This window comes from Acanthochromis polyacanthus, chromosome 6 (genome assembly GCF_021347895.1).
Source record: "Acanthochromis polyacanthus isolate Apoly-LR-REF ecotype Palm Island chromosome 6, KAUST_Apoly_ChrSc, whole genome shotgun sequence".
Taxonomy (NCBI): Eukaryota; Metazoa; Chordata; class Actinopteri; family Pomacentridae; genus Acanthochromis; species Acanthochromis polyacanthus.
The window spans coordinates 42,891,314-42,917,588 of NC_067118.1; the positions used below are offsets into that span (position 1 = coordinate 42,891,314).

A 26,275-nucleotide genomic window follows, 5' to 3' on the forward strand; every position below is an offset into this window, starting at 1 on the left:
TGTGAAGAAACCATCCCTTTATTGGTGTGAAGCAGTCCCATCCAAATCAGAAAGGGTTAAAAACAGCCAGTGCTCAAACAGACCAGAGTTCCTCCACACCCGGCCGGCTCTAGTGGGGGTGGGATTTACAGACGCTCAGAACGCTGGTTCCACAGAAATGATTAAAAAAAAAAAAAGACTTTTACTCCAAACCACGTTCACTGCTTTTCACTGAAACACTAAGAGCAGTATCAGAACTTTCTCAGAGGTAGGAAGGTACAGGAGGGAGGAGGTGCTGGTGAAGGGAAGGAGGAGGTGCCTTTACTCAACTCACAAACTGGAAGAAGGGGTAAAACCCTGGGGGGGGGGGGGTGTCGGACCACACTGACGACAGTTAGGAGAGAAACCATGTTACCTTTAGACTGTTTAAAGAGGAGGAGAGCGTGAGTGCTGCCCATCCATCAGTGTTGCTTTATTTCTTTGTTTGTTGTCTCCATGGCGACCAGCGGTTCGCCACAGAGTCGTTTTTACCGCCACACCGGTCCCGCTGCCGTCCACGCCGGGCTACTTGGCGTTGGCCGAGCTGCTGAGAACCTTCCGGACTGCTTGGGCGATGGCGTCGCGGTCGATGCCGAAGATCCGGAGCAGCTCCTGGGGTTTGCCGCTCCGGGGCACCTGGGAAACGGCCAGGCGGTGGACGGTGAAGCCGGTTTCATTCGCCACCGCCGAGCACACCGCCTCGCCCAGACCACCTGAGTGAGGGGTCAACAGGTTAGTTAGTTAGAGACCCCGCTCACCCTACATATAAACTGTGCTCCATTAAAACCAGCAGGAACAAGCTTCTTCCCCCCTGCCTTCACCCTGATAAACAGCTGAGCCATTCCTCCATACCTGTACAGTAAACTGATGGATATGTACAGTACTTTTTGCACTGTGTCATCATCTAGCAATCATCATGTTGCACTACTGTGTCTACATGTTCCTTTCTAGATTGTAAATATCTGTATATATTGTGTCATATTTCGGGTCCGAGCAGCACGTAGCGATGTGAGGAACCTATTGAAACCCTCTTATTATTATACTATGTCAGCTGGAAGAAATGTATTTTTGATGCTATAGAAATACTTGAAAACGTGAAACACCAGTGAAAAATTTGATATTTTAGCAGAATGGCTCAATAGCGCCCCCTGGAATAGCCCTTGAAACACGTTTCACCTACAGCTATGAAATTCTTCATGCATATGTAAGTCGTCAGGACGCACAGAAAAGCCTCTTGCACAAATACCCAAAAGCCAACAGGAAGTCGGCCATTTTGAATTATGTGTCATATTTTGGACGATTTTGTGTCATTTTTGGACATTTTTCAAAAGCTATAAACACAAACGGGAAATCCCCAGAGAGAGCTGAAATTTGGCCAGGACGTACAGCAGGCATGGATGATCAAAAAGGATTAAAATGCTCCGTAAATGTCTGAGGGCGTGGAAATGGCGACCAGCAGAACGCAGCCAAAAACAGGAAGTGCTAACTGACTAGCCTCTACATGCTCCAATCTGCCTCAAACTTTACATGTGTGATCAGAGTCCAGCCCTCATCACATCCATACACCGATATACACTCATGTCAGCGCCACCTGGTGGACATGCGTGGGATAGCCGGTCTGCAAGGATGTGAGGACCCAATTAATCAAGTTAATCATTTTTACTACTACTATTGTTTCCCCCATCCGTCTTTCTTCAGGTTCTTTTTAAACTATTATTCTCTTTCCATATTTCTAGGATGACACCGACTGCTGAAACCTAATTCCCTGTTTGACCATTAAAGCTGATTCTGATTCATCCAAATCACACATTTACACTCAGTACTGTTATCTTAAATTTGTCACAACACTGAGATCTTCTTTAGTCTGTTCTTTACATGTTTCCTTCTTTTCATTTTGCCCTCTTCTGTCATATTCAATCTCTTTACACCTTCATGGGCGATTGAGCTGCTCAGAGATCTGATGTGGACTGACAGGTCTGACGCCACCCTCCCTCCACTTCCTCACTTCTCCTCTCACACTTTCACCCCCTTAAAGGATGTGTTCAGTATTTTTTAAGTCTCTCTCAGAGTACAGTCGAATGCCATCCTCTTCATACTGAACCCAACAGCAGGTTTGAAAGGAATGCTGGCTTAAAAAAATCCCAAATAACACCATTTATCAGCAAAAACAGATAGAAACATCTTTTTCCATGAAATGTGGTCCAATCAGGAAAATTATCTAATTATGAGCTTAAAGTTACTTCATTCGATGTGTCTCATTGTAAAAATTGACAGAAATACAACTTTTGCTCTGTCCAAATTCTGTGAAAAAACAAAAATAAACTGAGCAGTCATTATGGACTCAGCAGTAACCAACAGTCATACAACAAGAGTCATAGGACTTTACAATGGAACTGGGCTGAACTGCAGGCAGTGTAGATAGGAGACAAGTGCTGAAACTAGTGCTGCTGAATGACTAAAATGTTTAATCAGATTAATCACAGGGTTGCTGTGGATTAACTTCAATTAATCATGATTGAATATCATTCATTTTTATCTATATTATTTGGCAATAGACTCAAGAAAGAAGGGACTATACACACACACATATATATATTTATAACATTATATATATTTAATTTAATCACATATATGTATATGACTAAATTGACTGCACAGTGAGCATAACACCCTACAACTTACATCATATGAATTTACCTGACAGACTTAAAATACTATATAGAATGCAGTTTCACCAATTTAAATATTAAGGTTTGGACCCTAAATTGTTTTAAAAAATACAAACTTAATATCAAGACATCACAAAATTATTTATTCTAGAAATTTAGCTTCATGGATTTTGACTCATTCTGTGCTGCAGAGGGGTTAAAGGCATTAAAATATTTAATCAGATTTATGAGGATGGATTAATCCGCATCAAAAACAGCCCTTATAGAAACTAATTAGAAATGATGATGTAGAGCCTCCATTTCTTTTCCACCATCGGTAACACCTGTGGGCGCCCGGGAAAACACTGCACATGTTGAAACTATTTGTCAAATAAATAAAGGAATTCTACTTTTTTCCCCTTTTCTAATTTTGGCATACTGCAGCACCAACATGTCCTCTCTCCCCGTCTAGTCGTGGTGGTTTTCTTCTCATAGAGGTGCAGGACTTTTTCTACAGTGAGTAAAAACGTCCAGAGAACGCTCGAGGTTCAGCGAGTTAAGAGCTCTACAAACCGTGTCATCTCCCTTTTTTCTCTGGCTCTATTACGAACGCACCGATGCCATCTGAAAGGAGCTAAAAAAAACGCTGTATTTAAGACAGCAAAAACACACGAGAGGACGCAGAGCTGGATGCGTGTTTTCTCCATGATGCCGCTGTATGTAGGTCAGATGGAGCCCAAAGGCCGGAGCTGAAATTAAGAAAGCCTGACAGACAGACAGACTCCTCCTCTTCTCTTCCCTTCCCCCTCCGTATAGTGTTTTTAAATCTATTTTACATTTTGTTTTGTCTTACATTTTCCCTAACAGACAAAACCTTCACCCCGGTTCTCTGCCATTCACAGAGTCCCTATCCTTCCATCTTCTTCCTCTTTTTCCTCCCACCGTTTCACAGCTTCTGTCTGCAGACGGACCTTTGTCCTTTGCTTTTGCTGCTTCTGGCATTTTTATTCATGAGTCGATTCCCAAACACAACAAACACGCAAGCAGCTGCAGAATGCTAATGCTACTTAAAGCTTCCCTGTTAAAGCTGCAGATGGCAGACAAATGTTAAATAAAACCAATATATTTATGAAATGCAACAGAATGTAGCGTTCTGATCATCACCTGTGGAATATTTAACTTCACAGGGCTTCAAGGTCGACACGTGAACTTAAAACTAGTAACAAGCAGCAATAATGGTGGAAACGGAGGTTAAAAAGTTCATTTACCAATCTGTGACAATGCATTTATAATATTTGATGAAAATAGCCAGTGTGCATACATCAAAGAAATATAAAATGATTTTAATGAAAATGACGCAAGGAAAAAAAAGGACCTTTAAGAGATTTTTCAAGCTTTGCAAGGCATGTTTCTTGCAGGTTTAGGATTTTTTAAGAAGATAATTTGGTGAAATCTGGTTATTGTTCTGTTGTTTTCTAAAAATAACGAGTCTTTTCTGTGCTGACCTTCGTAGTAGTGGTCCTCCACGGTGATGATGCGTCCTCTGGTGGTCCTGGCGTTGTCGATGATGGTCTTGTGGTCCAGAGGTTTGATGGTGAACGGGTCAATCACACGGATGTTGATTCTCTCTGATGGAGGGAAGAGAAACACGACGTCACATAAAACGTGATGCACTGTAAACTGCTTCATGTTAACTTTTGTTACCTTTCTTCAGCATATCAGCAGCAGCCAGAGCCTCATGAAGAGTCACTCCTGCTCCGACCACAGTCACGTGGTCGTCGTTGGTTTTGTACACAACCTGAGCAGGAAGTTAAGAAACAGAGTTTTTATAGATCATGATAGTCTCCTTACACTCCTGATTTTTAATAATGAATGACTGAAACACATGCAGTTTGGTTCTTTTATTGATTATTAACTGGTCTTTTGGATATTTAATGAGTCAAAAAATACACATACAGCAATATTAATATCTGGTTAAATGTCCTTTGATGCTTCTGTTTTCCATCCACAAGCTTCTGGTTGGATCTTTTTTTTTTTTACTACTCCTGGTGCGGTTCAGCTAAATCTGTTGGCTTTCTCACACAAACTGGTTTCTTTAGCACAATCCACAGGTTCTTCATGGAGTCCAAGTCATGACTTTGGGGAGAGCAGTCTAAAACCTTCATTCTAGTCTGACTTAATCACTTCTTTACCACTTTGGATGTGTGTTTGGGTTCATGGTCTTGTAAGTGTATCTACAGTTCCATTCAAAATGATTCAACTCCCTATAGACAATGCTGATAACTGCAGTAGAACTCTAATCCATCCACCTGTATGTCTACATCTAGAGGTGAATCCAACGGTGACACATGCTAAACACTGAGGAATACTCATGTCTGTGAAATGGAAACACTTTGGGTCAATCCTAGCATGGTTCAGACCAGAGAGATGTTCTGACGTTTAGAGAGGAGATAGCTGCTTTGCACCAGAAAGGAAATGCGTCCAAGAAGATCTCCAAGCTCCAGAATGTTCCCAGAGACTCTGTTGGAAGCATCATTGGCAAGTTCAAAGCCACCGGTACTGTGGCTACGCTACGTGGTGGAAAAAAGAAGCTGCCAGAGAGAACATCAAGATTCCTGGAGACAGATGGACCAGAACCCTCGACCTACTGCCAAGGACCTGCAGGAAGATCTGGCTGGAAGAGGAACTGATGTTTCTGTGGACACACTCCGTGCTGAAGGACTTAATGCCAGATCCTCTAGATGGACACCGCTTCTGAAGACACACCACAAGAATAATGGTCTCCATTCTGCTAGAGAGCTGGAGACCATTGTTCATGAGGAATGGACTAAAATCCAGAGGAGCTGCCAGAAGCTTATTAGAGACGATACCTCTGTCTACAGCAGGTCATTGCAGCAATGAGGAGGGGAAAAAAAGCAGAAAAAAGTGGAAAAATAAACAGATAATTTGGTAAAAACACGTCTACAAACCTTAGCTTGTCCGACGTGGAAGTCTTCGTTGCAGTTGTAGATGATGCTGTTCTCTGGGCGGCTTGTTCGGATGAAACACAAACCCTGGAACAAACCAGAAATTATCCACATGCCTCTTTATTACAGACAGAAGAACACAGAGTGTTGCATATTTTAAGGGTTTGTTTTCTGGCTTTTAAAGGTCATTTCGAGCACCTTTGTGTTGGCAGCGAGTTCCACAGCCTTCTCAGTGGAGACGCCGTCGCTCGGGTAGAAGACGGTTGCCGTGGGGATGGCTCTGAACATGGCCAGATCCTCCAGACCCATCTGAGAAGGTCCATCCTCACCTGAACACATCCACAAACAGAGTCAGGCAAAGTGAAAGGCACACAGAAGTAAATTCTAGCAGACTGGCATGCATTCAGTCCGGAAACAGGGGAGGCATGCAATGTACCTGAGGAGGAGAAGGAGGAGGAGGAGGAAGGGAGGAAGGAGGAGGAAGAGGTCTGCCATCACCTCCATGACACAGAGACAGAGAGGAGGAGGGAGGACAGGAGGAGAGCTGAGACCAGGAGAGGAAGATGGAAAACACAAGAGCACAGAGGATCAGAAGGTGGAAAAGGAATTTAAACCGAGAAACAGTGAGGAGAGATTCAACCCACTGCAGCAAAACTACAAAAAAAAGAACAATTCATCTTCCAAGAACAGATTATTTTGTTTAAACATGCACTGTGCACCTTTATTATTAGTAAGAGTTTAACTTCAGCGGGTTGAATCAATCCAGATTTGTGCCAAACTGAGTTTTAGGAAAAGGTGCAGTGACAGAAAACGGTGCGACTGCTTCTATCTACGGGTGAAAGGTCGATGAGGATGTGAGTTTATTTTAAATGGAATATCTTTTCACTGTGTGTGAAAGGAGAGAAGCTTCTATGCCAACAAAATGTGTCAGAATTTTCAATCAGTATCGTCATATTTATCCGTGCTCATACCAGCATAACAGTCCCTCCTAATGCCTCCACTAACTCACTGTAAAGCCATCAGAGCTGTTTCACCAAAGCTAAGAAGGCTTGGAGCGTTAAAAAGACGCAGACTGACCGATGGAGACGCCGCAGTGGGAGCCACATAGGTTGATGTTGCTCTCGGAGATGGCGGCCATGCGGAGCTGGTCGTAGGCTCGGCTGAAGAAGGTGGCGAAGGTGCTGGCGAACACCACGTTACGATCCCGAACAGCGCAACCGATCGCCACGCTCACCTGGAGGAAAGGTGGAGAGGAACAAGAGTGAGGGCTGAAAAGCTACGCAGCGTTTAACAGACAGTCTGCTGTTTGTTTGGGTCAGGAGCCCGGTTCTGCTCAAGGCTTTTCTCCCTGTTAAAGGGTGTTTTCCTGCCACTGTCGCCTTGAGGATCGCTCTGGTGGTCAGACATACACACGTGGACAAAATTGTTGGTACCCCTCAGTTAAAGAAGAAAAAACCCACAATTCTCACTGAAATCACTTGAAACTCACAAAAGTAACAATAAATAAAAATTTATTGAAAATTAAATAATCAAAAACAGCCATTACTTTTGAATTGTTGATTAACATAATTATTTAAAAAAACAAACTAATGAAACAGGCCTGGACAAAAATGATGGTACCTCTATAAAAGATTGAAAACTATTTGACCAGAGTGACATGATTAACTCAGGTGTGTCATTTAATTGACATCACAGGCGTTTCCAAACTCATAATCAGTCAGTCTGCCTATTTAAAGGGAGACAAGTAGTCACCCTGCTGTTTGGTGAAAAGGTGTGTACCACACTGAACATGGACAACAGAAAGCGAAGGAGAGAATTGTCCCAGGACATCCGAAAAAAAATGATAGACAAACATCTTAAAGGTAAAGGCTATAAGACCATCTCTAAACAGCTTGAAGTTCCTGTGACAACAGTGGCTCATATTATTCAGAAGTTCAAGACCCACGGGACAGTAGCCAACCTCCCTGGACGTGGCCGCAAGAGGAAAATTGATGACAAATTGAAGAGACGGATCGTTGGAATTGTATCCAAAGAGCCCAGAGCAACCTCCAAAGAAATTAAAGGTGAACTCCAAGGCCAAGGTACATCAGTGTCAGATCGCACCATTCGTCGTTGTTTGAGCCAAAGTGGACTTCATGGGAGACGACCAAGGAGGACACCACTGCTGAAAAAAACTCATAAAAAAGCCAGACTGGAATTTGCAAAAATGCATGTTGACAAGCCACAAAGCTTCTGGGAGAATGTCCTTTGGACAGATGAGACCAAACTGGAGCTTTTTGGTAAGGCACATCAACTCTATGTTCATAGACTCAAAAACCAAGCATACGAAGAAAAGAACACTGTCCCTACGGTGAAACATGGAGGAGGCTCAGTAATGTTTTGGGGCTGCTTTGCTGCATCTGGCACAGGGTGTCTTGAAAGTGTGCAAGGTACGATGAAATCTGAAGACTATCAAGGCATTCTGGAGAGAAATGTGCTGCCTAGTGTCAGAAAGCTTGGTCTCAGTCGCAGGTCATGGGTCTTCCAACAGGACAACCATCCAAAACACACAGCCAAAAACACCCAAGAATGGCTGAGAGAAAAGCGTTGGACTATTCTAAAGTGGCCTTCTATGAGCCCAGATCTGAATCCCATTGAACATATGTGGAAGGAGCTGAAACATGCCATTTGGAGAAGACACCCATCAAACCTGAGACAACTGGAGCTGTTTGCTCATGAGGAGTGGGCCAAAATACCTGTTGACAGCTGCAGAACGCTCATTGACAAATACAGAAATCGTTTAATTGCAGTGATTTCCTCAAAAGGTTGTGCAACAAAATATTAAGTTATGGGTACCATCATTTTTGTCCAGCCCTATTTCATTAGTTTGTTTTTTTAAATAATTATGTTAATCAACAATTCAAAAGTGATGGCTGATTTTGATTATTTAATTTTCAATAAATTTTTATTTATTGTTACTTTTGTGAGTTTCAAGTGATTTCAGTGAGAATTGTGGGTTTTTCCTTCTTTAATTGAGGGGTACCAACAATTTTGTCCACGTGTGTATGGGTTCTGTAAAGCATCTTGAGACAATCTGACTGTTATTGGCGCTATATAAATAAAAGTGAATTGAAGGAATCCACTATATGATGACAGTTATGCAGCTGAATACAGCTAGACTTTGTGTAACGAACAACACAGAGCGTTTCAGATGCTCCAGTCTCTGTTACCATAAAGAACGCAGACTTTTTCAGCTTTTTACAGAATCTGGTTGATGCTTTAATTGCTTTATTTTTGTTGAATTTCTAAATGAGGCGTGTAGAATGAAATGATTTAGGTTAAATATCGTGATTTTACACTTAGATTTAGTCATTTTTCCTGATGGAACTTGAGGTCACACATGATGAGCTCATGACAGGTTGAAAAGTTACAAAATTCAGATATTTTTCAGTTTTTACAGTTTCTGGTTTAGATGAATGCTGTAATTTTGTCGACATAAAAAATATATATAACACGCCTGTGTGTGTGTGTGTGTGTGTCCCACATAAGGGATCTTTACTGTTCTACACCTCATTGTAAGGCATATTTTTAATTCTAATCCATTTTTTAATTCTAAGGCATATTTTTTAATTCTAATGCATATTTTTTAATTCTAAGGCATATATTTTTAATTCTAAGGCATATATTTTTAATTCTAAGGCATATTTTTTTAATTCTAAGGCATACTTTTAATTCTAAGGCATACTTTTAATTCTAAGGTATATTTTTAATTCTAAGGTATTTTTTTTTAATTCTAAGGCATATTTTTTAATTCTAGGGTATATTTTTCATTGTAAGGCATATTTTTAATTCTAAGGCTTATTTTTAATTCTAAGGTATATATTTCATTGTACGGCATATTTTTTAATTCTAAGGCATATATTTTTTAAGGTATTTTAATCCTAATGCTGTCGTTTTACCAACACTTCCCTGCGTCTCGTCCTTACCATGTTCTGCTCTGCGATGTAACACTCCACGTAGCGGTTGGGGTGTTCGTTCTTGAAGAGCTCGGAGAACGTGGAGTTCTTGGTGTCTCCATCCAGAGCCACCACGTGATCGTTGTAGCGGCCCAGCTTGGCCAGCGCCATGCCGTACGCCTTCCTGGTGGCGATCTGGTCACACAACATCAGATTATTTGATGATTAGGTGCACCGACGCGGCTCCATCTACTGAACTTATGACTCATGCTACATTCTGTGTGAAGTCCCACCTTGTCTCCGGGTTTGTAGCTCGGAGCGCTGGGCATGCGGATGTTGCGGAGGCTGACGGGTGACGTGTCGTCGTTGGGGGGAGCAGGATAGAGGCGCTTGTTGCAGCTGATGATACGACTCTGCAGCTCCTTGATCACTCCTTCAGCCATGTCTTTAGGCAGCGGTTTGCCATGCCAGCCCATCTTATCCTCAGCAGCTGAGACACAGAGACACATTCACTGACTGAGGACCGGTACAAACTGGACATACAGATGGTGTACGTCTGTCCGTCTGTCTGCATCAGTCCTCTAAAACAGACGAATGGACGTGGATGAAATTTCCAGTGAAGCTCAGAAATGACACAAGGACCAAATGATCAGATTCTGGCAGTGATGCAGCTTATAGTCTGGATCCATGGATTAGTTAAAGATTTCTGTATCATTACCAGATAGCAGCACGGCATCACTGTAACCATGACAACCAGTGAACACAACATCAGCTGATTGTGATCCTGCTACAAATCCACCTCTGAGGACCACCAGTGTTTAGAAAAATGTAACTGGGAATAACTCCTACTTTTTAAAGAAATTTTTAATAGTATGAAGACATTTTAAAGTCATTTTGGACCCATTTTTAGTCGTTTCTTTTAACCCTTCTCAGCCATCCTAGACCATTAACTCATGTTGGACAGGGTTTGAACAGTTAAGGAGGATTTTTTTGAGCAACTTCTGGACTAATTTGAGTAATTTCTAGTCATTTTGCACATATTTCAGGTCATTTCTGACAAATTTTGAGAATGCATTTATTTTATGAGGTCAGATTTGAGTCATTCTGGGCGTGTTTTTATTGTTTTTAGTCATTTTTAGAACCCTTCTAAGCCATCCTAGATGTTTGACTCATTTTGGACAGATTGAACAGGAAAAGAGGATTTTTTGAGCAAACACTGGACAAATTTCTAGTCATTTTGGACAAATGTGGAGATTTGCTACAGATTTCTGGATGATTGTGAGATAGCAGCACGGCATTCTACATGTAATGCAGTAATATACATGCTAACCCACTTTATTGCCCTGTAGAATTGTAAAAACAGCGAGCCACACGATGTATAAGGCACTTCTGAATTCACAACGTGTCCTGTCCTTATTCAGAAGTCCATACATCCTTCAGTGAATGTTAAATGATCTTTACACGTGAATCTAAAGCTCTCTGTGTGTCCTTCATGATCTATTCCACATTCATGCAGCGTTCACACTCACAACAAACTTCCACTTCACTGGGCCACAACAAGCGACTTCAGAAGGTCAGAGGTTGGAGTCAAGAGGCCACGATTTCTGGAAAATCCTCTGTAAACAAAGACATACTGCCCCTGCTTTCTGTTACAACAACGCTCCTTTTCTTTACGTCTCTTCTTCAAACACACACTCGCTCTAATCACAACACGACGCTGCTGGACTTTATCCTCCACATTCTGAGGGATTACCAAGCTGCAGCAGCGAGAGGACGGAATCGCTGCCGGGATTATGTCGAGTTTAGGGCCCCTCCACACTGACGGCTGAGAAAACTTCTGACTAAACTATTATCAACAGTCAGCTGTTTCACTTAGTCATCACGTAGAAGCAGCTTTCTGGAACACGGTAAGAAACTTTATCCTGAGAGCAAAGTTTAATCCTCTCAAAGTGACACCCTCTACCAGAGCCAGAACTGTTAAAGGAGAAACATTTGGGAGATTTTTATCTTTCTAACAGTTATTAAACGACTTATCTGTGACGTTCTGATGCGACTGGAAAATTCTAGAAATCTTAGCTGAACGTTCTAATATTTCTTCAACGTGTCTCATTTAAAAATCATCCAAAATAAACTGTTTTCTCTCAACAGATTTGGTCAAAAACTAAAAATTCTGAGCTCATCGGTGATTCGGCTGCGACCGACGGTAACGAGACAAAACTGGGGAGCTTTCCGGCTGAACTGCAGGCCGTGTTTAGATCTGCCCACATATTTTTAAATTAAGCGGTGAAACATCCATAGATTTCAGATTCACATTCTTTCTCGTCTCTCTAATACCTGTGGGATGATTGCTGTAGATCTGGATCCAACTTTTCCTTCCCTTTATTGTAAAATAAATAAATTCAACTTGAGGTTTTCTTTCTGTGTGACTCTTAGATGCTCCAGTGGTCGGACACCAAACTCTTCCATAAGATCCGTTTAAGAATCGACGTGTTTTCATGTCATTTTGGATGAAAATAATCATTTTTATTTAATTCTTTTGTCCTCACAAGGATGATTTCATGTTTGAAACATGTTTATTTTTCATATTATAACAGATTTAGAACATTTTGATGATTGAAAAGAAGAATATTAAACAGAACAGCACTAGAAGGATGTCAGTACCTGTTTTCTTGCCATTTTTCTATTTTTTTCCCTCCAGATTTGTGCACTGTATCACCTCTTGTATGATATTATCACTGATAAAGAGCTTGGGGTAGTAACACAAATATTACACTTCTTTTAAAAATAAAAAGGTAACTTAAAAACTGAACTGGAATGATATAAAAACATTTTTCTGAGGAATAGCTGGAATATGAAATGATAAAGATGACATCACCGGCTCATTTTTGACCCACTTAATGGTTAAATAAGTTGTTAAAAATAAATACTACTACAGCTTTGACAGTCCCTGTCCTCATCAAAGTGTGAAAAGGAATTCATCCTGTTTACCCGAGAACCTCGCTTCAGACTGTAAATAATGCAGTAGTAGGTCACAACATATTAATAAATAAATAAATTCAGCTTTTCTTTTTGTGTGATTTATGGCGTTATTACTGCACAGAAAACATTTTAGGTTCCCTCTACTTCTGGTCATGTTTGTTCTGTTTCCACAGAGGTGTAGGACTTTATACTGGAGCTAAAAATGAGCCCACAGTGAGTAAAACCCGTTACAGCTCACACCATCATCACCTAGTTAACGCACAGATAGCTCATCTAACACAGCGTGGGCCGCTGGTTTCTGTACCTGGGATTCCTTTGCCTTTGATGGTCTTGGCGATGATGGCGAGCGGCTGATGACGAGGCTGGCTCAACACTTTACACAACTCCTCCACGCTGTGGCCGTCCACGATGATGGCGTGCCAGCTGGAAGAAAAACACACAAGATCCAGAACTCATTTTACTCTTTTTATGACCTGACTTTCCACTCAGAGCCCTTCACCTTTTTCTTTATATTTTATAAATGCCTCAGATCTGTGCATTGAAGTTAACGATGTTTGTTTATTGATATAAAATGAACAAAGGCAACAAATCCTCACATATCAGCAGCAGGAACGAGTCAGTCATGGATATTCTGCCTGGTTAATTGAGATGTCATTTTATCACCTTGAAGGACATTCTTGTGGCTGATACTGTTCAGTAAAACCTAAACTACATCGTTATGGAAAATAACAAATCGTATCTGTGTCCCAGAAATCCCTTTCCACCAAAAACACCTCTGAAGAAAGCGTGTTCATTCCAGATCACATGACCCGCTCATTTTGCTTCTCTGTGCTCATTTTCAGTCTGTTTGTGGTCATTTTGTTCACTTTTGTGCTCGTTTTCAGTCTGTTTGTGGTCATTTTGTTCACTTTTGTGCTCGTTTTCAGTCTGTTTGTGGTCATTTTGTTCACTTTTGTGCTCGTTTTCAGTCTGTTTGTGGTCATTTTGTTCACTTTTGTGTTCGTTTTCAGTCTGTGGTCATTTTGTTCACTTTTGTGTTCGTTTTCAGTCTGTTTGTGGTCATTTTGTTCACTTTTGTGCTCGTTTTCAGTCTGTTTGTGGTCATTTTGTTCACTTTTGTGCTCGTTTTCAGTCTGTTTGTGGTCATTTTGTTCACTTTTGTGCTCGTTTTCAGTCTGTTTGTGGTCATTTTGTTCACTTTTGTGTTCGTTTTCAGTCTGTGGTCATTTTGTTCACTTTTGTGCTCGTTTTCAGTCTGTTTGTGGTCATTTTGTTCACTTTTGTGCTCGTTTTCAGTCTGTTTGTGGTCATTTTGTTCACTTTTGTGCTCGTTTTCAGTCTGTTTGTGGTCATTTTATTCATTTTTGTGCTCATTTTCAGTCTGTTTGTGGTCATTTTGTTCACTTTTGTGCTCGTTTTCAGTCTGTTTGTGGTCATTTTGTTCACTTTTGTGCTCGTTTTCAGTCTGTTTGTGGTTGTTTTGTTCACTTTTGTGCTCGTTTTCAGTCTGTTTGTGGTTGTTTTGTTTAATTTTTGTCCTCGTTTTCAGTCTGTTTGTGGTCATTTTAGGTGTCTCTGTGGTCAGTTTGCAATTTTTTTGTAGTTATTGTGTTTCTCCCATCATTTTGTGCCTTTATATGATAATTATCTGTCTCACTGAGCCATTCTGTGTTTTTCTGTGGTCATTTTTATGTTTTTTTTGTCATTTTGTGCATTTTTGTGGTCATTTTTATGATTTTTTGTGGTTGTTTTGTGTGTCTTTGTGCTCACTGTGTTTCATTTTTGGTCATTTTGAGACTGTGTTGTGGGCATTTTACGTCTTTCTGTGGTCATTTTGCACCCCTTTGTGTCCGTTTTCAGTCTGTTTGTGGTCATTTAAGGTGTTTGTGGTCATTTTGCTTGTCTGTGTTGTTTATTTGTAATTTTTTGTAGTGATTTTTTATATCTCTATATGATAACTATGTGTCTCATTGAGTCATTTTGTGTTTTCCTGTCGTCGTTTTGTGTCTTTTTGAGCCTTTTTTGGTCATTTTGTGTGTCTCTGTGGTCATTTCTGGTCATTATCAGTCTGTTGGTATATAATATTTAATATAGTGTGTGAGTCAAGTGTCAACAGGTTTACCACAATATCTTGATAAATAACTTTCAATTTCAGTTTTACTCAATTGTATTTATAATATTTAGAAGAATCTTTCTCTAAAATGTCATGTGGTGTTTGGTTATAGGTGGCCATGTTGGTTCTAGACCTGAAAACAGCTAAAATGTCGACTATGATACAAAAAGTCCGGCAGTTATATATTGACCCTTGAAACACTAAAGGCCTATTATACAGACAAACTACCCTAACTTCCCCAGTGTCTCCCCCTTCCTCACCCGAAGGCCTCGCAGCGTCGCTGGTATTTCTCCACGTGGTGCTGCAGAGGAGCCGGGTCGCTCTGGCCCAGCCGGTTGATGTCCAGGATGGCCACCAGGTTATCCAGCTGGTAGTAGGAGGCGAAGGCCATGGCCTCCCACACCGAGCCCTCCGACAGCTCTCCATCCCCCAGCAGGCAGAACACCCGATAGCTGCACGGAGAGACGTAGATCTGATGATTAGTGAAGGTAGGATCACACAGAGAGACGTAGATCTGATGATTAGTGAAGGTAGGATCACACACAGAGACGTAGATCTGATGATTAGTGAAGGTAGGATCACACACAGAGACGTAGATCTGATGATTAGTGAAGGTAGGATCACACACAGAGACGTAGATCTGATGATTAGTGAAGGTAGGATCACACACAGAGACGTAGATCTGATGATTAGTGAAGGTAGGATCACACACAGAGACGTAGATCTGATGATTAGTGAAGGTAGGATCACACAGAGAGACGTAGATCTGATGATTAGTGAAGGTAGGATCACACACAGAGACGTAGATCTGATGATTAGTGAAGGTAGGATCACACACAGAGACGTAGATCTGATGATTAGTGAAGGTAGGATCACACACAGAGACGTAGATCTGATGATTAGTGAAGGTAGGATCACACACAGAGACGTAGATCTGATGATTAGTGAAGGTAGGATCACACAGAGAGACGTAGATCTGATGATTAGTGAAGGTAGGATCACACAGAGAGACGTAGATCTGATGATTAGTGAAGGTAGGATCACACACAGAGACGTAGATCTGATGATTAGTGAAGGTAGGATCACACACAGAGACGTAGATCTGATGATTAGTGAAGGTAGGATCACACACAGAGACGTAGATCTGATGATTAGTGAAGGTAGGATCACACACAGAGACGTAGATCTGATGATTAGTGAAGGTAGGATCTCACAGAGAGACGTAGATCTGATGATTAGTGAAGGTAGGATCACACAGAGAGACGTAGATCTGATGATTAGTGAAGGTAGGATCACACACAGAGACGTAGATCTGATGATTAGTGAAGGTAGGATCACACACAGAGACGTAGATCTGATGATTAGTGAAGGTAGGATCACACACAGAGACGTAGATCTGATGATTAGTGAAGGTAGGATCACACACAGAGACGTAGATCTGATGATTAGTGAAGGTAGGATCACACACAGAGACGTAGATCTGATGATTAGTGAAGGTAGGATCACACAGAGAGACGTAGATCTGATGATTAGTGAAGGTAGGATCACACACAGAGACGTAGATCTGATGATTAGTGAAGGTAGGATCACACAGAGAGACGTAGATCTGATGATTAGTGAAGGTAGGATCACACACAGAGACGTAGATCTGATGATTAGTGAAGGTAGGATCACACAGAGAGACGTAGATCTGATGATTAGTGAAGGTAGGATCACACAGAGAGACGTAGATCTGATGATTAGTGAAGGTAGGATCACACACAGAGACGTAGATCTGATGATTAGTGAAGGTAGGATCACACACAGAGACGTAGATCTGATGATTAGTGAAGGTAGGATCACACACAGAGACGTAGATCTGATGATTAGTGAAGGTAGGATCACACAGAGAGACGTAGATCTGATGATTAGTGAAGGTAGGATCACACAGAGAGACGTAGATCTGATGATTAGTGAAGGTAGGATCACACAGAGACGTAGATCTGATGATTAGTGAAGGTAGGATCACACACAGAGACGTAGATCTGATGATTAGTGAAGGTAGGATCACACACAGAGACGTAGATCTGATGATTAGTGAAGGTAGGATCACACAGAGAGACGTAGATCTGATGATTAGTGAAGGTAGGATCACACACAGAGACGTAGATCTGATGATTAGTGAAGGTAGGATCACACAGAGAGACGTAGATCTGATGATTAGTGAAGGTAGGATCACACACAGAGACGTAGATCTGATGATTAGTGAAGGTAGGATCACACACAGAGACGTAGATCTGATGATTAGTGAAGGTAGGATCACACACAGAGACGTAGATCTGATGATTAGTGAAGGTAGGATCACACACAGAGACGTAGATCTGATGATTAGTGAAGGTAGGATCACACACAGAGACGTAGATCTGATGATTAGTGAAGGTAGGATCACACAGAGAGACGTAGATCTGATGATTAGTGAAGGTAGGATCACACACAGAGACGTAGATCTGATGATTAGTGAAGGTAGGATCACACACAGAGACGTAGATCTGATGATTAGTGAAGGTAGGATCTCACAGAAACACCCACTGAGAAGACCAGAGAAAGGAGGAGCTGTAGTTATTGGTTCCACTTCCAGCCTCCTGTCCTCTGATTCCTCCTATAGGAGCTGATGTGACAGCTGACCCTCACACCTAAACAAAGACCCTCCATGCTCCCCCGTCCTCTCCCAGCCTCCCCCGTCCTCCCCCCGGTGTGTAACCCCTCCTGACAGCTTTCCAGTCAAACAGACACATTCTCATTAAAAGTGGAAGATCGGCCAGACACGTCGCATTACGGCACGCATTCCAACTCCGTGTGCAGAGAAAAAACACACGGCAGCCAAAGAACAGAGAAGAAAAGAAAGAGAAGAGAGGAATTCCACAGAGATGGAGAGAAGGGGAGAAAAGAGGGAGAGATGTGAGACCAGAGGGGGAAAAACAGAAAGCGGTCAGACTGATCTGTGAAGGCTCCAGAGGGACATCTTCTCACGTTAAACCATCAGAGAATAATCTGACTGAAACTTCCTCAGATCAGCAGCAGTTTAATGTTCAAATACAAGATGATAGAAGCAGGTGTTGGATTAAGCAGACGTAGCTCAGAATAATTTAGTTCCATTATGAATTTGGTTTCTTTCTCCTGGGACGTTTTTATTAAAATGTAGAACATTTACTTTATAATAAGAGTTTTCCTGGTTCTAATGAAGGATTTGTCATGTCTAGATTTGCCTTTGGGTTCACAATTTTAGCTCATTCTGGACAATTTGTGATTTATTATAGAGTCATTTTGGGTCATTTTGGACACTTTTGTAACTTTGGACTTATGGATCTCTTTAGATTGATTTTGTGTCTCTTTGGAAAATCTGAGATTCATTTTAGACGTATTATGGCTCATTTCAGACCAATCTGATGTCATTTTGGGCAATTCTATGTCATTTGGGTTAATTTGTAATTTATTTATTTCAATTTAGGCTCATTTAGAGTCATTTCAGACAAATCTCGAGTCATTTTGATTAAATTTTCTGTCATTTTGGACGATTTTACGTCATTTTTATGTAAATTTGTAATTCTTGCGCTGTTTATATCATTTCAGAGAAGTTGTGATTCAGTTTAGATAAATTTAAGTCGTTCTGGACGACGTTATGTCATTTGTGACATATTTTGGCCACGTTTGTGGATTTTAACGACATGCTCACCTCATTTTAGGGTATTCCTCGACCATGATGGAGATATTTCCCTTTTAATTAGGGTGGCACATCTTAAGGAGATGAAACTCATAAAGCCTTCATCAGGTCTGAATGAAAGCTGAGAGTCTGAACTTTATGTCCGTTATAGAACTATGACTGGAATATGTTTCATTAAACGGGTACAAAACTAAACTTGTGTCAGTGTCTGAATACATAAGGGCCTAACTGTAGATGGAAGCAAAGCAGTCCGTCAGAGATCAGGGTACTCATGCAGGAGATGAACAGCCAGAGTGTTCTTACACCGATGATGGATCCTCCTCCTCCTTCCAGCCGCCGTCTGTGAGGTGGACTAACGGATCGATACGAGGCGGTTCCTCTCAGAACCCGTCACATAAACACTGCCCTCCTGTTGTGTTTCTGTATTTACCAGTGAAGAAGAAGCTTCCAGTCGACACACTGTTCTTTTGTTCTTTTGTCTCATTTTGTAATATTTGTCAGATTTTTGTCGTTTCGTTTCTTGTTTTTGTCAATTTTTGTCCTATTTGTGCCACTGGAATAATTTTCTCGTCCAATTTTTGTTGTTTGTCCATTTTTTTGTCGCTTTATAAGTGTTTTGTTGAATTTGTATTCTCTTTTTGTTTTGTTTCGGGCTGTTTGTCTCATTTTTGTCATTTTGTGTTTTGCTTTATTCATTGCTTTGTGTATCGTTTTTGTCATTTTGTTTTATGGTTTTGTCATTTTTTGTCTCGTTTCTACATTTTTTTGTTGCTTTGTAACTTTTTTGTCATTTTTTGTTTTGTTTCGGGTTGTTTGTCTCATTTTTTGTCATTTTGTGTCTTGCTTTTGTGAAACTTTGGTTTTCACTGTTTTTTGTCAGATTTTATTTTGTGTCACGTTTTTGTCGTTTTGTGTTTTTTGTCTCATTTTTTGTCATTTTGTGTTTTGCTTTATTCATTGCTTTGTGTATCGTTTTTGTCATTTTGTTTTATGGTTTTGTCATTTTTTGTCTCGTTTCTACATTTTTTTGTTGCTTTGTAACTTTTTTGTCATTTTTTGTTTTGTTTCGGGTTGTTTGTCTCATTTTTTGTCATTTTGTGTCTTGCTTTTGTGAAACTTTGGTTTTCACTGTTTTTTGTCAGATTTTATTTTTGTGTCACGTTTTTGTCGTTTTGTGTTTTTTGTCTCATTTTTTGTCATTTTGTGTTTTGCTTTATTCATTGCTTTGTGTATCGTTTTTGTCATTTTGTTTTATGGTTTTGTCATTTTTTGTCTCGTTTCTACATTTTTTTGTTGCTTTGTAACTTTTTGTCATTTTTTGTTTTGTTTTGTGTTGTTTGTCTCATTTTTGTTATTTTCCGTCTCATTTTTGTAATATTTTGTCTCACTTGTGTTGTTTCTTGTCTTTTTTTTTAAAAGTAAATTCTGTGCTTCAGCTCCAGACAGCTGTGACTAAACGTTCTGTTCTTTTGTGGAACAGTTCCTGCGTCTTTTCTGGCTCATGAACGCATCAGACAGGTTCATCCATGTATCAGATTTTAATAAAGCACAAAAGAGTCTGTTTGGGAGGATTCTGATGCTCGCTGCTTCTCCAGGAGAAGTTCCTGCATGTCTGTTTAGAAGTGGAGTTAAATCGTTGCTATTTATCAGCCTTTTTCCTTCAGATTGTGTTATAAAACCAGTGATGCAGCCTTCCTAGAGCAGCGGTTTGCAGTAAATCAGCTCGACATGCTGCTGGGAGGAGAAGCTCATGCACACGCAGCATGCATGCCCACGTGCACGGTGCATACAGCAGCATCTACTGAGTATACGTCAGTGCAACAGAAACACAGCATGGAGGAGGAGATGATGGAGTGGATGAGGCTGAGCGATGAGGGAGGAACTGCACTTCTGCATGTGTGATTATTAGAGCAGAAACAATCGAGCGCGCACAGAAAGCAGCGACAGAGAGACAGCAGCCGGCTCAGACTGCAGATACGACATTCCCCGACCCGCTGCTTCACCGCGAGCATGAAATAAAACCGATAGATGCTCCCCCTGCGTTCTGTCCACGATGAAATGAGCCACACTGTGCTCCTGAAAGTCAGATTTCACCACATTTTTGTAGAAGTTTCTCTGAGAATGTGGGTGGAATGTGTTTTTCTGTCCGTCTATTGTTGGCCTGAAATCCACGCGGCGTTTTCTAGATCACAGCAGAACAAAGGCGACACATGGAGCAAAATCAGCTGAACGGCGGCCCAACGCTGCAGTCCGGCCTCGTTTAAACAGAAACACAAACTAAACCGCATCAACCGCTTTGTTTCTGAATCACAGCTTTTAACCCTCCTGCTGTCTTCATTTATGGGCAGCGGAAAATATTATTTTCTCATTTGAAAAAAATCCAAAAATTCAGCAAAAAATTCCTCAAATTTCTGAAAATTTGCAAAACATTCAGGAAGAAAATTCCAATAATTCCTTAAAAGGTTTATTTTTAAGAAAAATTCAACAAAACTGGCAAGAAAATTTTTGTAAATATTTTTTAATAAAATGAGTAAAAATTTTCCAAAAAAATCCTAAAAATATCTAAAGTGATGACATAATTATCAGTAAAACTTCTGATATCTTCTCCAAAATCAACCAAAATCCAGCGAAATTTTCTGGATTTTGGTTGATTATTATGTGAACGTTCTTAAACGTTTCTTTTAATATTTCTTTTTTTTCCATCAAAAAAAGGTTCAAGAATTTGTCTCTTTTTTCTTTTTTGTTTTGTTTTGTGCCCTTTGTCTGATTTTTGTCATTTTGTGTCTCATAAATAAATCGGCTCCACCTGAAGTCTTTTTCTACCAGACCTTTCCTCGGAGGCGGGTCTGAGACGACGCTTTTGTTGATCCTGATCTGAAGGTGAAACAGATCGGCCTAAATGTCAGCTCAGACCCGGCCTGCCAGGGACGGTTTGATCCAAAGCTCTGGGCTGAAATGTCACACGTCTGCACGGCTCGCTGCAGCGTGCGTGATGTCATGCATCATTTCATACGGTCTGCTTTAACGTGCACGGATGCAGGCCGGGCTGCTGCGTGTCTCTGTACGGTCTGTGTTAATGTGCGTGGAATGTTAGCGTGACTGTCCGTGTGTTACCTGGCCTTGTCGAAGTATTTCCCCGTGTAGGCCATTCCACAGGCAGCTCCCAGCCCCTGACCCAGAGACCCGGTGGCCACATCCACAAACTGCTGCTTCTGTTGGCGTGCACAGACACACACACAACATGCATCTTCAGACCGGACAGAAGCTCAAGACCAGCCATGAAAAGCAGCGCATGCATTGGTCATTTTACCAGCAAAAGCTTCCAACTGCATCCAGACACAGGAGTGAAAATACAACAAATGTGTGTAATTTAGAGAGAATGTTAGGAGGAGATATGAACAGAAGGACCTCTAAAAATATTACAACAAACTACATTTGAGGCTCATTATTTATTTTTTTCATTTTTACATTGAACTTCTATTTTTCCTGCATCACCCCATGAAACAAGGACAAACAGGGGTGTCCAACATGAGGCCCGTGGACCAAAAGTGGTCCTCCAGAGGATCCAATCCGGCCCTCAAAGTGTAAAAATTACAGAGAAGACATTAACTGCAGATTGTAAATTAGTAAAACTATAAATTTAAAATCATTTTTAGACCATGACAAGTTGTTTGGATCAGAAAGTAAAATACTAGATTGTTCTTTTGTTGTTTTGTGTCTCATTTTTGTCATATTTTGCCTTCTTTTGTGGTTCATCCTGTGTCTTTGTCATTTTTCTGTTTCCTTTTTGTCTCTGTTGTGTTTTTTTGCCTATTTTTTTGTCATTTTGTTTCTTATTTGTCATTTTGTGTCTCGTTTGTGTCCATTTTTTGGCGCTTTGTAACTCCTTTGTCTAATTTTTTGTTTTGTTCATCTCATTTTTGTAACATTTTATGCATCTTACTCCTCAGGCTGGACGAAAAGCTCAAGACAAGCAAAGAAAAGCAGCGGATGGATTGGATTTTTAACTTCTTAATGGACAAGAAAAGAAACTGCAGCACAGACTGGGTCAGTGTGAGTGGGTCAGGGTGTGAACACAGTTATTATTGGTGTGTGGAGGACAGAGCAGCTCTGTGAACACACACACTTCTGTCACTGTGTCCCTGAACACACACAGCTCGTCTGTTTACTGTGGAAGCGTGCTCATGTCTCCACACAGACAGAACCTACAGTCACTCAGCCACGTTTAGCTTCAGGAGGTGAAACTATAAAGTACTTTGGAGGGAAGAAGGCAGAATCTGAGAAAGTTTTAATGTGGGAGATGATCTCTGTGTCTGTATGGGAAACATTCAAACTGTTTTTAGCGTAAGATGATCCTAAAGTCCTCAAACGCTGCATATTTTAACATTTTACTACGACTACATCAGGTGACTAATTAACCCTCCTGTTGTCTTCATTTACGGGCACAAAAAAAAATTGTTTCCTGTCTGAAAAAAATCCAAAACCCAGCAAAAAAAAAAATCCCCAAATTTTTGAAAATTTGCAAAACCTTCAGGAAGAAAATTCCAATAATTCCTTAAGTTTCCCTTAAAAGTTTTATTTTAAAAAATCCCCCAAATTTGCAAAGAAAATTTTTGTAAATATTTTCAAAAAATGAGTAAAAATCTTCCAAAAAATCCTAAAATTATCTAAAGTGATGACACTCAAATCAGTAAAACTTCTGATATTTTCTTTAAGAACATTGTTTAACAGTGTCCTTAAACATTTTTTAATACTTTTTTTTCCCCACCAAAAAAATGTTCAAAATTTTGTTGAAAATGTGGACATCAGAAGTTTCACTGAGAAAATATTTTCACATTTTAAAACGAGTCGTTTCTCACCGGTACTGGATGTCCCTCCAGGATGGAGTCCACCTTACGGAGGTTCAGCAGCTCGTTCTCCTTCAGATATCCTGTTTCTGCCCAAACAGCGTAGAGCACCGGAGCTGCATGACCCTGGAGAGGCAGAGGTTAGAGTTCAAACAGACAGTACAGCAGGGGTGTCCAACATGAGGCCCGTGGTCCAAAAGTGGTCCTCCAGAGGGTCCAATCCGGCCCTCAAAGTGTAAAAATTACAGAGAAGACATTAACTGCAGATTGGAAATTAGTAAACTATAAATTTAAAATCATTTCTAGACCATGACAAGTTGTTTGGATCATAAAGTAAAATACTAGATTGTTCTTTGTTCATTTGTGTCTCGTTTTTGTAATATTTTGTCTTGTTTTTGTTGTTTTTTGTGGTTCTGATCCTCCAGTAAATCCTCCATGGTTCAGCTCCAGGTGACTAAATGTTGTGTTCCTTTGTAGACACTCTGATCTGGAAGTTCTAATGAGGAAATGATAAACTGAGGATGAATGCTGATGAAATTAACCTATTTTTCTTCAGAAATTTCAGGTTGTTCATGAAGTTTAGTAAAAAAGATAATTCCTTAAATGTGAACATTTCTGCACTAAAACAAAGGAACCATTAGGATTGGTGGTTATTTAGAGGTTATTATGCTGTGGTTTTACTGGTTTTACTGGAGACCAGACTGGACTAAATGAGTCTGACTCTCCTGGACTACACAGTGGATGTGATGTGCTGCTGCCATGTGCTGCTCATCACTCTCTACTATATTATCATGTCTACAAAATTAACATTCCAGAGCTCATTTATCAGATAACTGAGCAGCAGTATAGTAATAAACGTGGAGCAGCCTTGTATAAATGACTCATAAATACATAAACGCATGCATCAGAGTAACTCCTGGCCCTCACACAGTGTGGATCTGTGGATCTGTTACCTTGGAGAGGATGAAGCGGTCGTTGTTGGGGTTTCGAGGGTCTTCAGGTCGGTACTTCATGGAATGGAAGAAGAGAACAGACATGATCTCTGCCGCGCTGCAGCATGATGTGGGATGACTGCAACAGAACGACAGGATTCAGACAGAAATCCAGTTAAAAAAGGCAGAATTTCACGTCTACAGGAGCATTCTAAAAGCATACTGAGCAGACACAGACAGAAGAGTTAAAACATGAAAAAGCAGATGTTGGGTTTGTCTTTGTGACCTCGTCAACTTTGATCCAGTGGGTTAATTTACACCAAACCATCAGTTATACAAGACACTATTCACACCGACTTAATCAGGTCAGACATCAGTAATGCAGCAAACACACATCAGGACATGGAAACCTGTCTTTTAATCCCTCATGCAAACACAAACACAGCACCAGGAATCATTCAAAGTTGTGACATATTAAAACAAATTTTTATTTCTAGCTTGTTATTCTTGTCTTTATTTCACACAGCATGCTGATAATACCTCACTGAGGCCTCCTAAGGGCTTCTTTCTGTTTTTACCATCCTGAAATAAAAACTGATCAGAAAATCACAAACCAAAACAAACCAGCAGCAGATGATGGATGGCCGTTCCTCAGCAGCACAAATCTCTTTAAATTATGTTTTCTACGTCCTGCTATTCAAACTGGAACTGACTGTTAATTCATTTTTAATGATTTGGAAGAAGCTTTGGAGGCACTTTATGCTGAAGGACAAATAAAAGATGAATTAAGATCTGAACTCTGACTCTTTGCAGCTCAGTGTCCGATTATGAGGAAATTTGTGAACAGAAATACAAAAAAGGAGCGAAACACAGAGCATTAGAGCACACTGTAGTCCTGACAGGCTTCATATCTCACGCAGAAAAATTAAATATTCACAAAAACGCACACAGTTTATACTTATTTCTATGTAAGATCTATAAATATTTATAGACTGAAACCACACCTTCAGAAAAACACACAGCTTCTTCTAATCTCGTTTTATTTTCTATCTTTCTCTGCAGCGGGTTTTAATTTTACACACCGGACGCGTTTCCTCCGTTCAGCTCCCGCTACTTGACGCCGCCTCACCGTTACCGGGACACGCAGGCGCGGCAGGAGGCGCGTCCGTGCGTTCACCGGTGGCTGCTTGACAAGCACCGCGAAGTGCTGCTGCTGGCTGCACCGGATCATGCATCTATCCGGCCGCTGCTCCTCCGTTACATAACCGGTCCCAGAGCACGGAAAGGGTTAAAGGAGCGGCGGAGCACCTGCAGGAATTTTTACCGACGGATTTCATCTGCGTTTTGTGGTTTGGAGGTGAAACTGTGCAAAGCAAACACGTCATGTAATTAAAGGAATTTCTCTAATGAACTAAACATTTTTAAAAAACTGCACGACGTGAAAATGACGAGCGGTGCCGCTTTATGCATCAAAACTCTCCGCTTTGGTCAAGTGCGTCAGTTGCGCACAAACGCCGCCACTGAGCGATCTTTACGCACAGATAAAAACAAGTTCAGACAGCACATGAACAGCACCAGCTCCTGATATTCTGCATCTGCAACATAACCGACCCCTCCACAGCACTCTGCCTGCTGCTCCACCTGCTCACCGTCCTGCTGGAGGCGCACAGTCCTCCGGGAAACACTCGTTACGCATTTCTGCTCCACGTCTCCAAATCATCCTCCAACACAGAAAACGTAAAATACTTGACCCGGAACGTTCACCGCGCCTTCTTCTGTCACATTTATCTTTCATTTCTGCGCCCAGCCCTCATCTTACCCGCTGCCCGCCGCAGTTGTCGCCTTGATGGAGTTGATCCGGAGCCGGGTGGCGATGTTCCTGAGCGCCTGCACCGTCTGCTGGTCCGGTTTGTGGTAGTCCTCCATCTGGATGATGCACCGAAGAGCCGCACGAGAAGAGAAAAAGAAGTGAAGAGTTAAAAAAAAAAAGTCCCCGGTCTGCAGGATGAAGGAGATGGGTGCGTAGAAGACGATGGCAGGGGTTAAAAAGAGACGGAGCAGCTCAGCATGAGAGACACACGGAGAGGGAGGGAAGGAACGGGGAGGCAGAGAGGGGGAGAGAGGGAGAGCGGGGAGG

At 41.1% G+C, this 26,275-nt stretch overlaps 2 protein-coding genes across 6 annotated transcripts; one reads left to right on the plus strand and one right to left on the minus strand.

The window, feature by feature from the left end:
• On the minus strand, positions 1 to 26,275 carry LOC110958509 (transketolase-like). Its single transcript, XM_022205081.2, has 14 exons — positions 25,958 to 26,275; positions 24,160 to 24,277; positions 23,219 to 23,332; positions 21,474 to 21,571; positions 14,920 to 15,111; positions 12,851 to 12,969; positions 9,861 to 10,057; positions 9,598 to 9,762; positions 6,710 to 6,866; positions 5,831 to 5,961; positions 5,636 to 5,719; positions 4,371 to 4,464; positions 4,172 to 4,294; positions 1 to 731 (listed from the first exon to the last, which is right to left on the minus strand). Exons 1-14 carry the CDS (start codon positions 26,062 to 26,064, stop codon positions 544 to 546), a joined length of 1,887 nt encoding a protein of 628 aa, XP_022060773.1. The 5' UTR covers positions 26,065 to 26,275; the 3' UTR covers positions 1 to 543.
• On the plus strand, positions 15,120 to 17,343 carry LOC127534293 (uncharacterized). 5 transcript variants are annotated; one of them, XM_051948996.1, is made up of 3 exons: positions 15,120 to 16,617; positions 16,658 to 16,825; positions 17,120 to 17,343. In XM_051948996.1, exons 1-3 carry the CDS (start codon positions 15,135 to 15,137, stop codon positions 17,308 to 17,310), a joined length of 1,842 nt encoding a protein of 613 aa, XP_051804956.1. In that variant the 5' UTR covers positions 15,120 to 15,134; the 3' UTR covers positions 17,311 to 17,343. The 5 variants fall into 5 exon arrangements, with proteins under 5 accessions (XP_051804956.1, XP_051804957.1, XP_051804958.1 ...); XM_051948997.1 differs by lacking the exon at positions 16,658 to 16,825 and having other exon boundaries at positions 15,120 to 16,407; positions 17,162 to 17,343; XM_051948998.1 differs by lacking the exon at positions 16,658 to 16,825 and having other exon boundaries at positions 15,120 to 16,323.

What these genes read in the sequence shown, in the direction of transcription:
- LOC127534293 (XM_051948996.1), top strand. Translation starts at nt 15,135, where the DNA reads ATGATTAGTGAAGGTAGGATCACACAGAGAGACGTAGATCTGATGATT. An exon ending in AGATCTGATGATTAGTGAAG is followed by an intron (nt 16,618 to 16,657) that starts GTAGGATCACAC and finishes TGATTAGTGAAG; the next exon opens with GTAGGATCACACACAGAGAC. An exon ending in AGATCTGATGATTAGTGAAG is followed by an intron (nt 16,826 to 17,119) that starts GTAGGATCACAC and finishes TGATTAGTGAAG; the next exon opens with GTAGGATCACACACAGAGAC.
- LOC110958509 (XM_022205081.2), bottom strand. Translation starts at nt 26,064, where the DNA reads ATGGAGGACTACCACAAACCGGACCAGCAGACGGTGCAGGCGCTCAGG. An exon ending in ACCGCTTCATCCTCTCCAAG is followed by an intron (nt 23,333 to 24,159) that starts GTAACAGATCCA and finishes CTGCCTCTCCAG; the next exon opens with GGTCATGCAGCTCCGGTGCT. An exon ending in CCACTGCGGCGTCTCCATCG is followed by an intron (nt 5,962 to 6,709) that starts GTCAGTCTGCGT and finishes GGATGTGTTCAG; the next exon opens with GTGAGGATGGACCTTCTCAG.